This window comes from Sebastes umbrosus, chromosome 10 (assembly GCF_015220745.1).
Source record: "Sebastes umbrosus isolate fSebUmb1 chromosome 10, fSebUmb1.pri, whole genome shotgun sequence".
Lineage (NCBI taxonomy): Eukaryota > Metazoa > Chordata > Actinopteri > Perciformes > Sebastidae > Sebastes > Sebastes umbrosus.
In genome coordinates, this window is record NC_051278.1 from 694,148 (window position 1) to 708,880 (window position 14,733).

General features: G+C 43.3%; 1 protein-coding gene across 9 annotated transcripts in view; it reads right to left on the reverse strand.

The window, feature by feature from the left end:
• Window positions 1-14,733, reverse strand: part of ehbp1 (EH domain binding protein 1) — a 214,095-nt gene that overhangs the window by 43,807 nt on the left and 155,555 nt on the right. For 8 of the 9 annotated variants that reach the window (XM_037783094.1, XM_037783086.1, XM_037783088.1 and 5 more), the window contains 3 exons: window positions 13,943-14,081; window positions 12,246-12,346; window positions 7,126-7,249 (listed from right to left, as the gene is read on the reverse strand). In XM_037783094.1, the coding sequence (XP_037639022.1) occupies window positions 7,126-7,249; window positions 12,246-12,346; window positions 13,943-14,081 (364 nt within the window). The remainder of the gene's footprint in view (window positions 1-7,125; window positions 7,250-12,245; window positions 12,347-13,942; window positions 14,082-14,733) is intronic. The other variant, XM_037783085.1, reaches the window with a different exon arrangement.

Sequence of the window (14,733 nt, forward strand, 5' to 3'; positions counted from 1 at the left end):
GCCTGGAGCTTCCAATTTTGAAATATGAGGGTAATATTTCTACAACTGTTATGAAGGCAGTTGTAAGTAGTACAAAAATTGAATTTTTTTATGATTTCTAAATAGATGTTTTAATGCCAGAATCGGTTTATCTGCTTCATCTGAGTCTATGTGGAGGTAGAGGGAAGTCACCGCTTTTATTGTGGTAGTCTGAGTAACGTCACGTCATATCCGTTCCGTATCCGTCAACCAAAACAAACCTCAGAGAGTGTAAAACGTTGGAGGGTCGGCGTGGATACGACCTGCACCCTCCCATGTTAAATCCAGCGTGGTAAACACTACACATCCAGTAAAGGATGGAAACACTTTGGGTTTCACACATTGACAGGAAAAGCAGAGCTAGACAGAGCAGAGCTAAAGCTGCACGCTAACTTCTAAAAAAGGCCAAAATGTGTCCGAAAATAAGGCTGAAAAAAGGCTGAAAAAAGGCTGAAAAAAAGTCTGAATAACGTCTGCAATATTTCCGGAAAAAAAAGGCTGAAAAATGTCCAAAAATAGGTGCAAAAAAGTGCGAAAAAGTTAGCAGGAAACGTTATGGTATGGCGGTAACGTGGCGGTGGAGCCGGCCGGCGCTCTCGTCTCCGTGGTCAAATGGGCCGACGCTACGACTGTAGAGAACCCAGATACTGACATTTCTGTTCTCTGCATTGAAACGGCCCCGATGGAGCTGACCATGGATGGATAAAGAGAACGGAGCTGACGGGAGAGCTAGAGACCACCTTGGAGAAGTTACAGGAAGTAGCAACTACGTCTGGTTTTCAAAATAAGGGAACTGTATATACAAAATACATCTATGGAAATAAGATTGATTAGATTATATTCACCAGAAGTATAAAACATTATAAATTAAAAAGGAAAATAGCACTAATCTGTGAGGGAAATGTCTTTATTCTTTGATTTCTGGGTTGCTGGATAATAAATACTTCCTGACAATGAAACTGATATATTTGACTTCAGGGCATTTCTGATTACAGACATGATGAAAATCAAACATTGTATTGTATTAATTTAGATATTTTCAAAGTAAAAGTCCTAAGAAGTGGACGATTTAAAGAAGTTAAAAACAATCACATTAAATCGCAATATCGAATTGCAATACTTAAAAAGTAGCGTGACAGTATAGAATCAGGAGATAGGTGAATCGCTCTATGAGTACTGATCTTGAATCATTTAATCCCTGATAATGGCAAATAAGGCAAAAACAATTAGAAGAATGTGAATGTGTCTGCAGGCTGACGGTGATTTAGAGCTACAGGTTAAGCCGCTCTGCGATCCTCCACACAATCACAGAGAGCGAGCGGAGGCCAGCAGCCCTCTGCGGTGTGACGGCATTGACAGTCCGTCCCGTCCCTTCTCTCAGATACTGAGGGGGATAGGCTGCATGTGTAAAGTACATTAAGCTCTTGCCGGATCCCTCCTTGTGCCATTCTCCTCTCGTCGACTCGTAGACACAAAGGCAGATTAAAAAGGAGCGCGCGCCATAAAAACCCCCGTGTCAATCTTATCGGCTTCGAGTGCAATTTTTAAACATATGTTAATCTGGGAGAGCTAAAACTCATTCTCTCTCTCTGCTTGTTTATCTCTTATCAAATGCGCAGTAGGTGAGAGGCAGCTTTGCGGTGCGGCTAAGTGCCATTATTTGGATAATTGCGTCCATTGTTGCAGGTTATATAGCTATTTGAAATGGGAGGTGTGTGTAAATAGGTGCAAGGGGCCAGGTAGGGGGTGGTGGAGATATATTCAAAGGGGATTTTCTGCGAAGGCTACAAGACACATTTGAATGCGTCTTCATAGCTCCAGCTGAATTTTGTGTTTGAGTGTTTGATATATTTTTTTCTGTGTAACAATACCTTTAGAAAACTAACAATGGCCAAGGTCAGACGCATGGCAGGCATCTGTAGAAACACAATAACCGTGAATGGTATCTTAGTTGTGATGGAAATTAGCAGGATAATAAAATATTAAAGACGCCATCAAAAGTTTTTTATCTGTGCAAGCCGTAGAGCTCCGTGTATACAGGTTACATGAGAGTGAAATGATTTATACTAAACATCTAGGGCTGCAACTAACCATTATTATCACTGCTGATTAAGCTGTTGATTATTTTATGGATTAATTGATCGGTTGTTTGGTCAAAAAATGTCAGAAAAATGTCGATCATGACTGAAGATGACATCCTCAAATGTCTTGTTTTGTCCACAACAATCAGAGAATTTAGACTTATTTTTCTAACTGATTAATCAATTATCAAAAAAGTTGGCGATTAATTTAATAGTCGATTAATGGCCTTAAAGACATGTAATAATATTCTAGCGTGCATGTAGAGTGCACTAATATTCTTCTCCTATAATCAATAAAGTGGTGTATAAAGATGTGGTGTGTTGCAGGAGGAGAACGTTCTCCTAGTGTTGCATGTGTGAAGGACAGTGCTCCCAGCGGTGCAAGAATAACAAGTTCATTAGTCGAGGGGGGGCGCCGCAGGAATTCAAATCCCCCCCCGACCCCGGGCCCGGCCTCCGATTGGCTGGCTGCGTCGGCACGGCGAGACTCATTAGAGCCCAGCAGTAATTAAGAGTTGTTAGAAAGTGAATTCTCCAACCGCAGATTAGAAAATTAAACTATTTACTGATTACATATTAATAGAAGACAACAATGGCGCTTGCCATAAGCTTGGAAGGCAACCAAGGAATAAATCTGTGTACTTAATTACCATAAACAATGGGGGCATAGAAATGGAGTTTTATGCACACTCCCTCCTGTAATGTGTCTGATATCAGAAGACACTTGACAATTCTTGTTCAATTATCTCTATTATTTAATGTGCTGTGAACTGCCTCTGAGTAAATAAATTAACCACCCCAATTACTTGGGATTCATCTGGGGAGGGCCGCGGCGTAATAGAAAAATGCCGCAGAAAGCTGCATTGTGCCCAAACCAGGGGAGAGACGGGGGGAGGAGGAGGAGGAGGAGGAGGAGGAGGAGAGGAGGGAGAGCTAGGGGTGAGAGAAAGGAGAAGGAAATAGAGATTCACAGGGATAAAAAGGGAGAGAGCAAATAGAAAGTGATGCACAGAGACAGAAATATAAAGAAAAACTCTAAACAGGATAAGTTACTAAAAACAATTATTAGATTCCTCGTGGCAAACATTATACATATATAAGCTGAATGACAAACTGAACTTACAGAAGAGAGAGAGGGGAGAAAAAGGGATGAAGGGGATGACAAAGCAGAAGCATGTGATATGGAAGGAAGGAGGGAATATTGAGGAGCAGCGGAGCACAGTGGATCTTCCCAGGCTTTCTGCTACTGGAGCAGAGAGATGAACAATCAGACACGGGTCAGTCGGTCTGTCTGATCACATCTGCCCATCAGTCCTGCAGCGCCGTGCACACTGAGCGCACGTAAACGTACCTCAAGAGGTCTGAATCATGTGATCACATGCCCTGCTATGACATCCACCCTGCCTAGGAACTAACCTCACATAGTTCTGCACATAGATAAAACTGTTTATATGGGAATACTCAACTCCTCAGAATACACTGAACTCTAAAGACCTCTAAGTAGTAAATTAGATTGAAGAGAAATCTCTCAACACATCAACAGTAGCTGTGACTTCCTCTCTGTGACATCCAGCCTTCACTGCACCTCCACGTCCTTATTATCTAATCTCCTGCTGAGATCACATCTGCTCAATTAAAACACTGGAAAGTGGAAGAAAGTATTATTTCTGTCCGAGCTTCTCTAAAGAAAGGTCTGCTCTCACAAGCTCCACAGCTTGTCTCAGGTCTGTAGATGTAGAGTAGAAACAGGTGGAGTGACAGGTGATGTAGTTTTAATGCATGACGTCGTCCAGAACTACAGTGCGTTGACTTTGTGCTTTAAGCACTGGGAAATTGCGTTATTAATTAAGAGTATTGGTGTTTTAGTGTTGGTTTACTTTGGGCAGAGACACAAGACTAGTGAAGGTGGTCGATAAAAGATTTAGTGGTGGATTTCACAGCCAGGTATCAGTTCACAAAGGTGAATAACTGGGAGGTGTTCGGAGACTAAATGTTTTGTCTGACATGCATAATAAAGTCCATCTTGTGTGCACTTATGGTGCCGACGATGAGGCTTTTCTAATGGCACTTTTGGTCGCGCCGAGTCAAACCATGTCGCGCTGATTTGTGTCTCCATCACCAGTTTTAGCGCGCCGAGTCGTGCCGAGTCGCACCCGAGATGGACCATCTCTGGAGTCGGGACAAAGTGCGTCCGACCCGCCTCCAAGCGGGTTGCGATGATGTCTCGCCGAACCACGGTCAACCCACGACTTCTCCTTAAACTTTCAGCTGTACAAGAGTCGTGTTAAGTTGCTGCTGATGAAAACCGAACATTTCCTGATTTTGCGGTTTCATAATAAAAGCTTTTAAATAACAAAATATCAGGAGACTTTTATTGTGAAGAATTTATAGGAAATTAAATGAGCTTATCACTGAATTAGCGGAGCTTCATTAGCGGCTATTCTTCAATAAAACCAGTCTACTCATAGTGCAGGGAGGAAGAGGACAAACAGCAAAAATAACACTGGGCTTTTACTGTGAAAAATATAGGAAATGAAATGTATTTATACACCGTTTTACAGCCGCTCCTTTGACCACTAGTCACAGCCACGGTGGATGCAAATCCCCGCTGAGGCGCTGAGTCGAACCGAGTCAGCACGTGTGAATGGAAAAAGGCCGAAACTGTGCCAAAAAGACCAAATTGGTGATTGGCTCTGTTGAACTATAATCAGTTCATCATGATAGGGAGACCGTCTCTTAACTTTTATTGCCGTCGAAGGAAAGAGCTCATTAAGTAACATTCTGTGAACTTTCTTTAATTGCACTGTGACTTTGTACGTCCCTAAACTGAACCGGATACTTGGACGTGTAACTAGATGTCGGGGACATCAGCCGGCCTTCAGCGGTATAAAATACATCAACATCTGCTGGAAGCTGCTGGTGATTTCCTCACCGTGTCCCCCCAGAAGAGTGCAGCCACCAGTCAGATGTGATGGATCAATACCGGATGTTTTGCTTACAGCCAATCAGCCACAACTTCAATCAGACGTTCTGGGTCCAGAGAGAGAGAAATATCTATCATCTATGACAGCCAATAGAAAGGTGACCTCCGTTGCCGAGGTGATAAAGGTTACTTTAGTTACCACCTGTCACCGGCGCGTCTCGCTCTGATGCCTGCAGACCTCGGCCTAAAGGCACAATCCATAACCTATTGGATGAGTCTCTGGGATAAGTGCTGCAAAATGAGATATGGAAACAGGAATGCACTTTCAGGAAGTGAGCGAGGTGCTCCACATCACGGAGGCAACTTTTCTTTTTCCCTTTGCTGCAACACGATGCCAGTTAGAGGGCTTTTATTCTGTAATGAGCCCTAAATAATGTTTCATTTATAAGCAGCACAGAGCAAATGTGGCACTTGACAAGTGTAGGAGTGTTATAGTATATAACACATCATATCAGCCGTATATATATTGCACTGCGTCACCCAGCAGTCCATATTGTTGACTTGTGGAAACCACATTTTCTCGATTTCATTCCCCACTGATGTTAGGAGGAGGTGAAAAGCAACCAAGGTGAATCCTCTCTTCGTGATATCCTTTTCTTATTTTGTCCTGTTGTCACCCTCTTCCTTTTCTAGTGAATCCTATTTTTCAGGAGGGGACCGCAGGTATTTCTATATATATAACTATATAAAGAGAAATCGTTATGGCTGAAGGTGTTTGGGAGTAAATAACCCGGCGTCTTGCTGGCTAGCGGCTGGTTTATCAGTGGGTGAAGAAGAAGAAGAAGAAGAAGAAGAAGGAAAAAACAGCCCTTCAGATTGACACAATGGCGTGCGCTCCGACAGGGGGAGAGGGCACGGAGGCAGGGAGGGAGGCGAGGAGAGAACACAACAAACGGAGGAGAGATAGTCTCGATATCAGCACCCAAATGGGATGGGGAAGGTGAGCGCAAATCCACCGCCCCCAGTTTCCTTTTCTAAAAACCTCCACTTCTATCCTCCCGTGTTGCTTCTTTAGGATTTTTGGGGGCTAAATCCACCGAGGTGGGCAATGATACATCAGACAAAAAGCATGAGAGCTGCTACTAAATTACTACAGCACATACTGGAGCTACACTTTCAGGACATTTGCAAAATTTTACACTTCCTGGATGTGTTCTTTCTCCAGCAGCATTCTTGGGTGAGGAACGGGACGGTTTAGGATCACAAATGGGGATGCTATTCTCCAATTTCAGTTAGGGACTTAACGGAGCCAAGGCCCCTCTTTTGGCTCGGCACACTGTCTCATGTCTTAACAAGGCTTTACCCACGGCCAAATCTTAAATAAAAACCTTCACAATCTGGCTGCGTACGCCAAAAACCAGATTGCACTCTGTGTGCGCGGGTGTGTGTGAGCATTTGTGTGTGTCTGTCGTGGATTTGTGAACTGTGTCATGTTGTGTTGCCTCGTGGTTTTTTATTTTTTTTTATTCTTTGCCTCTCCCTTTAACTCACCCCCGTCTTTCCTTATACAGCATATCAATGAAGGCCAGATATGTACTAGGGGAAGGAGGGTGTGTGTGTGTGTGTGTGTGTAGCCGTGCATGGCTGAGCGCACTGTTCAATAGTGTGGAGGCTGGCTGGCTGGCTGGCTGGGGCCGCGGCTGGCAAACGGCTGCAGCGGAGACTTCGGCTGGGGCGCCGCTATCGCACCCAGTTATCGTTTCCCCCATGAAGGGCTCCCTTATCACCCCAGCCCAGAGAGGTCTCCCTTCTTCTCCCATCCCCGAGACACACTCCTACTCTCCCTCCCTCCACACCCACCCTCCTCCTCCCTTCTCCTCCTCCTCCTCCTCCCTCACCCCCCCCACGTCCCCTCCTTTCATATCCACCCAGCGCTCCGTCGTGCAACATTCAACCGAAAAGGGAGGGGGGGGGCTTCAAAGATTCTCCCTCGCACAAACGCACACACACACAAACTCCCCGAGTGCACACGCGTGTGTGTATGTGCGTGCGTACGCTCAATTTGCCAAAACAGTTTTTCCAGTGTAATTGGGCTTGGGGTACCTGTGTCCATGAGATAGCGCAGCCTCTTCTCCACGCGAGCTGCTCGGGCGTCTATGTGCCTCTGCTCGCTCTCCAGCGCAGACAGCTCCCCAACCACATACTGACTGGTGTCTTTGAACGCCTTCTGTCAACCAGAGAGAGAGAGGGAGGGAGAGAGAGAGGGAGAGAATGGTTATGAGAGAGAAGGAAGAGTAGTGCGATATAGCATTAAACAGAGACACAGAAAAAAAGGAGAGAGGGATGAGACAGAACGAGGGAGAAGAGAGAAATACAGAGAAGCAAAAAGGTAAAGCAGGGATGGAAGAAAAGAGAATGAAATGAAAAGAGAAGTTATAAAGCAGAGGGAGGAGGAGAGAGAATGTATAAAATACATCCATACATAAAACAAAAGATAAAGTTTCACAATAAGAGATTAAAACAAACAGCTGATGAACTGTTGCTGCCTCTCGTTTGGTATTTATGAAGCAGCAAAGCTTTAATCAGAGGACTGAGATGAAGACGTATTGAAGGAAATCAACAATCAACATAATACATGCACATTTTAAGGACTTTTCTTATATAATTGTTCCTGATCAATAATCGATTGTCATCAGACGCTTGTTTTCCAACACGACTTTCACAGCTCAACCCAAATAAAACAGGAATCTGAATCCTAAATTAACTCCAGCAAATTATGTGAATCACAAAGTTAACGGCACAAAACCCAAAAGAATAAAAATATGAATTCAGCATAACTTTACTGAATTCACTTGATGACACATACAGTATATTAGATATATACACATATACAGTATATTAGAGGGACTAAACGGGTTAAAGTCGACCTCAATCGCCTTGAGAGATTCTTCTATTCATGGTTATGAGTGTCTATTTGTTATTTAGGCATCAGTCAGAGTGAACAATGAAGATGAATGGTATCTTAATTCTGATGCACGATAATAAAAGACATATTAAAGACGCCATTAAAAGTTCAAACTTTTCAATCTGTGCAAGCCGTAGAGCCCTGTATATACAGCTCGCGTTAGAGGAATGTTTTATACTTAACAACTAGGGCTGCAACTAAACCATTATTTTCATTGAAGAATAATCTGTCGATTATTTTCTCGATTATTTGATTAGTTGTTTGGTTTATAAAATGTCATAAAAGGTGAAAAGTGTCTATCAGTGTTTCCCTAAAGCCCAACATGACGTCCTCAAATGTCTTCTTTTGTCCTCAACTCAAAGATATTCAGTTTACTGACACAGAGGAGGAAAGAAACCACCTTAAAAAATTACTCAAACCGATAATCGATTATCAAAAATAGTTCTACTAATGGATTAATGGTTGCAGCTCTAGTGTGGTCGGCTCTTTTTAACTCCTTGTTGATTAAAATGTGCTGAATTAAGGGATGATAATTAAAGAGAGGATTGGTTAAAGAAGCAGCAGCCACAATGAACAGGTGGGATGAAACGCTGCAGGTGACCTCAAACCTCATCACACCTTTACTGTTACTGTCACTGTCACTGTTACTGTCACTGTCACTGTTACTGTCACTGTCACTGTTACTGTCACTGTCACTGTCACCTTTACTGTTACTGTCACTGTTACTGTTAATGTCACTGTCACTGTTACTGTCACTGTCACTGTCACCTTTACTGTTACTGTCACTGTTACTGTCACCTTTACTGTTACTGTCACTGTTACTGTCACTGTCACCTTTACTGTTACTGTCACTGTCACTGTCACTGTCACCTTTACTGTTACTGTCACTGTCACCTTTACTGTTACTGTCACTGTCACTGTCACTGTCACCTTTACTGTTACTGTCACTGTCACCTTTACTGTTACTGTCACTGTCACCTTTACTGTTACTGTTACTGTCACTGTCACTGTCACTGTCACCTTTACTGTTACTGTTACTGTCACTGTCACTGTCACCTTTACTGTTACTGTCACTGTCACTGTCACCTTTACTGTTACTGTTACTGTCACTGTCACTGTCACCTTTACTGTTACTGTCACTGTCACCTTTACTGTCACTGTCACTGTCACTGTCACCTTTACTGTTACTGTCACTGTCACCTTTACTGTCACTGTCACTGTCACTGTCACTGTCACTGTCACCTTTACTGTTACTGTCACTGTTACTGTTAATGTCACTGTCACTGTTACTGTCACTGTCACCTTTACTGTTACTGTCACTGTTACTGTCACCTTTACTGTTACTGTCACTGTCACCTTTACTGTTACTGTTACTGTCACTGTCACTGTCACTGTCACCTTTACTGTTACTGTTACTGTCACTGTCACTGTCACTGTCACCTTTACTGTTACTGTTACTGTCACTGTCACTGTCACCTTTACTGTTACTGTCACTGTCACCTTTACTGTCACTGTCACTGTCACTGTCACCTTTACTGTTACTGTCACTGTTACTGTCACCTTTACTGTCACTGTCACTGTTACTGTCACTGTCACTGTCACCTTTACTGTTACTGTCACTGTTACTGTTAATGTCACTGTCACTGTTACTGTCACTGTCACCTTTACTGTTACTGTCACTGTTACTGTCACCTTTACTGTTACTGTCACTGTCACCTTTACTGTTACTGTTACTGTCACTGTCACTGTCACTGTCACCTTTACTGTTACTGTCACCTTTACTGTTACTGTCACTGTCACCTTTACTGTTACTGTCACTGTCACCTTTACTGTTACTGTCACTGTTACTGTCACTGTCACCTTTACTGTTACTGTTACTGTCACTGTTACTGTATGGAAAACCATCAAAGGCTCTGATCACAGTCGACACTGATGCAGTTTATCCAGCTGTTGATTAATCAGTGATAGATTAATCAGTCACATCTCTAATAGCATGTTGATCTAGTCTCCACATCTGGACAGTCATCTTCATACTGGGAACTTCTTTGGTCAAGAGTTTAAACATTCCTACACAAAACTGTACAGCTCTTTAATATTAAAAACAAACATATTGTACAAGCTTTTTAGATTTTTTTCAAAATTATTTTTTTTATTTTCTATAAATGTTTCTTTACCAACGTGAAAATAAACCTGAATCTGAGTTTATTTTCCAGTTATATATCTCATACTGTTGACATCCAGTCCTCATTCGATCGATCCTAATATTCATGGTGACTCCACATTAGAGCTGCAATAATTAACCTACTATTCTGATAATGGATTAATCAGTTTGAGTCATTTTTTATGAAAATAAAGTCTAATTTCTCTGATTGCAGCTTCTTAAATATGAATATTTTCTGGTTTCTTTCCTCCTCTGTGACACTAAACTGAATATCTTTGAGTTGTGGACAAAACAAGACATCTGAGGACGTCATCTTGGGCTTTGAGAAACACATTTTTCAGACATTTTATAGACCAAATAACTAATCAAGAAAATAATCAACAGATTAATTGATGAAAATAACCGTTAGCTTCAGCTCTACTCCACGTTATAGTCATCTCTCACTGAACTTTGGGCTTTCATCATAACTGCTAACTTGGTAATTCATTAGTGTTCCTGTACCCTTTAATTAAATAAAGGAAATGTGTTTGAATATAAATCAAATATTTACAACCTGCAGGTTTATAATAGTTTCCTGTTCTCAATATTTACGAGAGAAGCAGGTAAAGGGGACACAGGAGAGGCTTCACTAAACTGAAAACATGTCACATAAATCAAGTAGCAAGTTGTCTTTAACATTCATTTTTTGCAGTGTAGTGTTAACCCACCATAGCCCCTTAAACTAAACTACACACACACACGCACGCACACGCACACGCGCGCGCGCGCGCACACACACACACACACACACACACACACACACACACACACACACACACACACACACACACACTGTGCCATTTCAGATAAGTCTTCAAACTTCTCCCACACACACAAACAGCAGCCGCTCCATCACTATACATCCTCAGACACACACTCTATAAATAACCATATGCACTTCATACACCCTCCATCTCTGACCCCTCTTCACCTCTGTCTCCTGACTGCTTGCTATTCTCCAGAGAAACTCCTCTGAGTGAGTGAGGAAAAAAAAATGTTTATTCAAATTCAGTCCTGAGGATGCATCCGGAGAAATATCTCCCTTTTACTGCTGATGCACTTCGTTTTCCTTAATGGGAAGGAGAACTAGTGAGCAGCCATTCCACCCAGGCCAGCACTTTTCCCTGTACTCTCTCTCTAGCAGCGTGTGCGTCTGTGTGCTTCTGCGCACGTGTGATTTGTGCATGTGTTGATTCCCAGCAGCCTTCCTCCTCCTCCTCCTCCTCCTCGCGCGCTCTCGCTCTATCACCATATTTTTCCTTGGCAAATCAATTTTACACATGATCAGCCCACTCCCCTTGCCGCGCTCGGCCCAGCCGTAATTAAGAGGAGGGAAATTACCATATATATTATATTAATGCAAACATCATTCAGCAGGTAATTCTTGGCTGATCGGGATAATGGAAAGGTTGAACACCCATTAACCCTGGGGCCCGGCGCTGGGAGGAGGAGGAGGAGGAGGGTGGAGGTGTGTGTGTGTGTGACCGGGGTGGAGGGTGCCGGGTCGAGGGCTGCTTGCGAAGACAGATTCACCCCGTGGTCTCCAGTGGCACACACACACACACACACACACACACACACACACACACACACACACACACACACACACACACACTCACTCATTGAAATAATAGCACTCTTATAGACACACTCTTTGTTCACACAAGTTCAAACACAGGCTGAGGAGAGAGAGTGTACACTTGAAGGACACGTAGGACTTCTTTACACACACACACACCTCTAAATGGCAGCTGATATCTACTATTGTTATAATTATAATCTGTTAGATCAATACTATAGAGGAGAGGACAGTATGTGTGTGTGAGGATGAGAGAGGTGGATGAGGTGACGACAAGACAGGAGAGACAGAAAGAAAGCTGACTAACAGGAAATAAAAAGTAGGAGATATTAAAGGACACCTCACTCCCAGATTTCACCTCGTCAAGCTCAGCACTAAAGCGTCATAAACGCTGCAGCTGCAGGATCAAGAGTTGTTACTGATCACAGTAAAACCTTCTGCGAACACAAGGACGATTTAGGAGAAGGAAAATGACAAACCTCCTCTTCGAACGGTCGGCGGATATCGAGGTCCGTCGGTGAACCTCGGTCCTCCTCGGCCTTCTTCAGATCCTCAGGAACAGACTTCTGCCTCTTCACCTCTGGAGAGATGAAGGAGTGAGAGAGGGAAAGATGAATGGAGGAAAACAAACATTCATAGTGAGATTTATTTGAGTTGTCTTATTGATCTAAATGTTGTTGAACATGTTTAGAGTGCCGGGTGGTGAGTGGAGTCGGTGAGGAGGAAGAGCTCCTCTACACCACAAATAAATTATTACTAGTTTTATTATCGTTATCACTCTTATTGAAAAAATCTGATGTTCTCCTGTCATACAAGCAATGACGTCATCATCTTTATGTTCACACTACGAGCGACAAAAGCAACAAAACGGCCAGCGTGGCCAGCTACATTGTCAGCAAGTCGCCGTTGTAGTGTTGCTCCAGCGCCTGATGACGTAGTTATGACCAGCTTAACTTTATTTGTAGCGCGTCACTCAGCGACGTCACTCAGTGTCGGTATCAGTTTGTAGCTTCATATAACCGGCTTGTATTGAAAGTGACTTGTAGGCTGTAGCTGTGTTGCTCGTAGTGTGAACACAGCACCAGTGTGAGCTTTCAGTTCTTTCAGCGACCGAGCTGAGGAGTAAAGTCTGATTCATGATTGCCGCATTGTGTCGCGAGTGTCTGCGCGGCCAAAGTGGCGTCACGCTATCAGACACAGCCCTTTATGGGGGTTCCGTGCGTCAGGTTTTCGCCCGTCAGCGCACATCCAAATTTCTCTAACTGAGAACTTTGAGAATGTCGGTTTGCCGGGAGGAGAAACCTGCACGGAGTATAAAAGATCTAAAGGTTTTCTTGTCACGATTCGACGTCAGCTCACGTCCGTGAGGCCGTCCTTGCAGAAAGCACGTTTTCGGGAAAAGTAGAAACTGAATCAACTTTTGGAGAAACGCAACCTGATGACACGCTGTGGTGGCAAATCACATAACCGGCGATCCAGAGCTGCACAACCCAGACATGAGGGAACAAAACATGTCAAGAGTCGCAGTCAATGAGCCGTTAAAGTGACTCTCCAATACCGAATCGCTGAACGCCTGATCTGCTGTGAATTCAGCCTAAGCATAGAAAACGTTTCTGCTTTCTTTGTGGATGTACGGTGTTCTCTACGGTGTTCTTTACAGTGTTCTTTACGGTGTTCTCTACGGTGTTCTTTACGGTGTTCTTTACGGTGTTCCTTACGGTGTTCTTTACGGTGTTCCTTACGGTGTTCTTTACGGTGTTCCTTACGGTGTTCTTTACGGTGTTCTTTACGGTGTTCTCTACGGTGTTCTTTACGTTCTTTACGGTGTTCTTTATGGTGTTCTCTACGGTGTTCTTTACGTCCTTTACAGTGTTCTTTACGGTGTTCTTTACGGTGTTTGGCTTGAAATCTTGAAATATGTGTTAAAAACTGAAGCTTTCAGTATTTTTTTGTGTCTCTTGACATCTTGGAGTTGATTTGTTGACTGTGGTTAGAAGTAACAGAGGAAAGTCAACAAAGAAGAACAGGTGAATCATTATTGAGCCTCTGGCCCCCCACCCCCCCAAGTGTTGCTGTGTGCAAACATGCAGTACCTCCCTGTGTAAATACTCTATGCATTGTGTGTGTGTGTGTGTGTGTGTGTGTGTGTGTGTGTTTGTGTTGCATCGTCCCCCACCTGGTCTGCTCTCCACATACTGGCTGAAGGACTTCAGCTGTGTTTTCCTGACTGCAGAATCCTTGTTGAAGACTACCGGGCTGCGCAACCTCTCAGTCGCTCTGCGCAGCCGCTCTGCTCGCAACTCCTCGGCGTTATTCTGTGAAACGCAGAGAGAATGTGTCGCTTACTGAGGATGCTGCATGTCACAGGAATATAATAGTGTTACTTTAGTGATTGAAAAGAGGGTTAGGATATTATGCAAAAAGGGAAGCACAAATCACAGATTGTGCAACGTAAGAGAGGAAATAGTCTACATGTACGGACATGACGTTTCAGATCAACATGTGAAACTCAGAGATGTGGAGAGATGGATGAAAGTTTGACTGCAACTAACGATTATTTTCACTGTTTATTAATCTGTTGATCATTCCCTCTAGTAATTGATTAGTTGTTTGTCTTTAAAATGTCAGAAATGGTGAAAAATGTCGATCAGTGTTTCATCAGTGTTAACTTCAAATTACAACGGAGTGTAAAAACCAGCGTCAGCGATTAGTCTGCAGCCTCTCCACATCTCCTCTATTATCCCGTCAGCCTCTACCAGCCACTTAGATCTGCTCTCAGGCTTCTATTAGGCAGCCGCTGCAGGATTTCACAGCTGCTCTGATTATTGTGACCAAAAACACACACGCACGCGCACGCACACGCACACGCACCCCATTAGTGCACATGTAAACACACGTGTGTGCAAACAGGCTTACTGACAGGCCATGAGATAAATCTGGTAGAAGTTGATATGTTAGACACACACA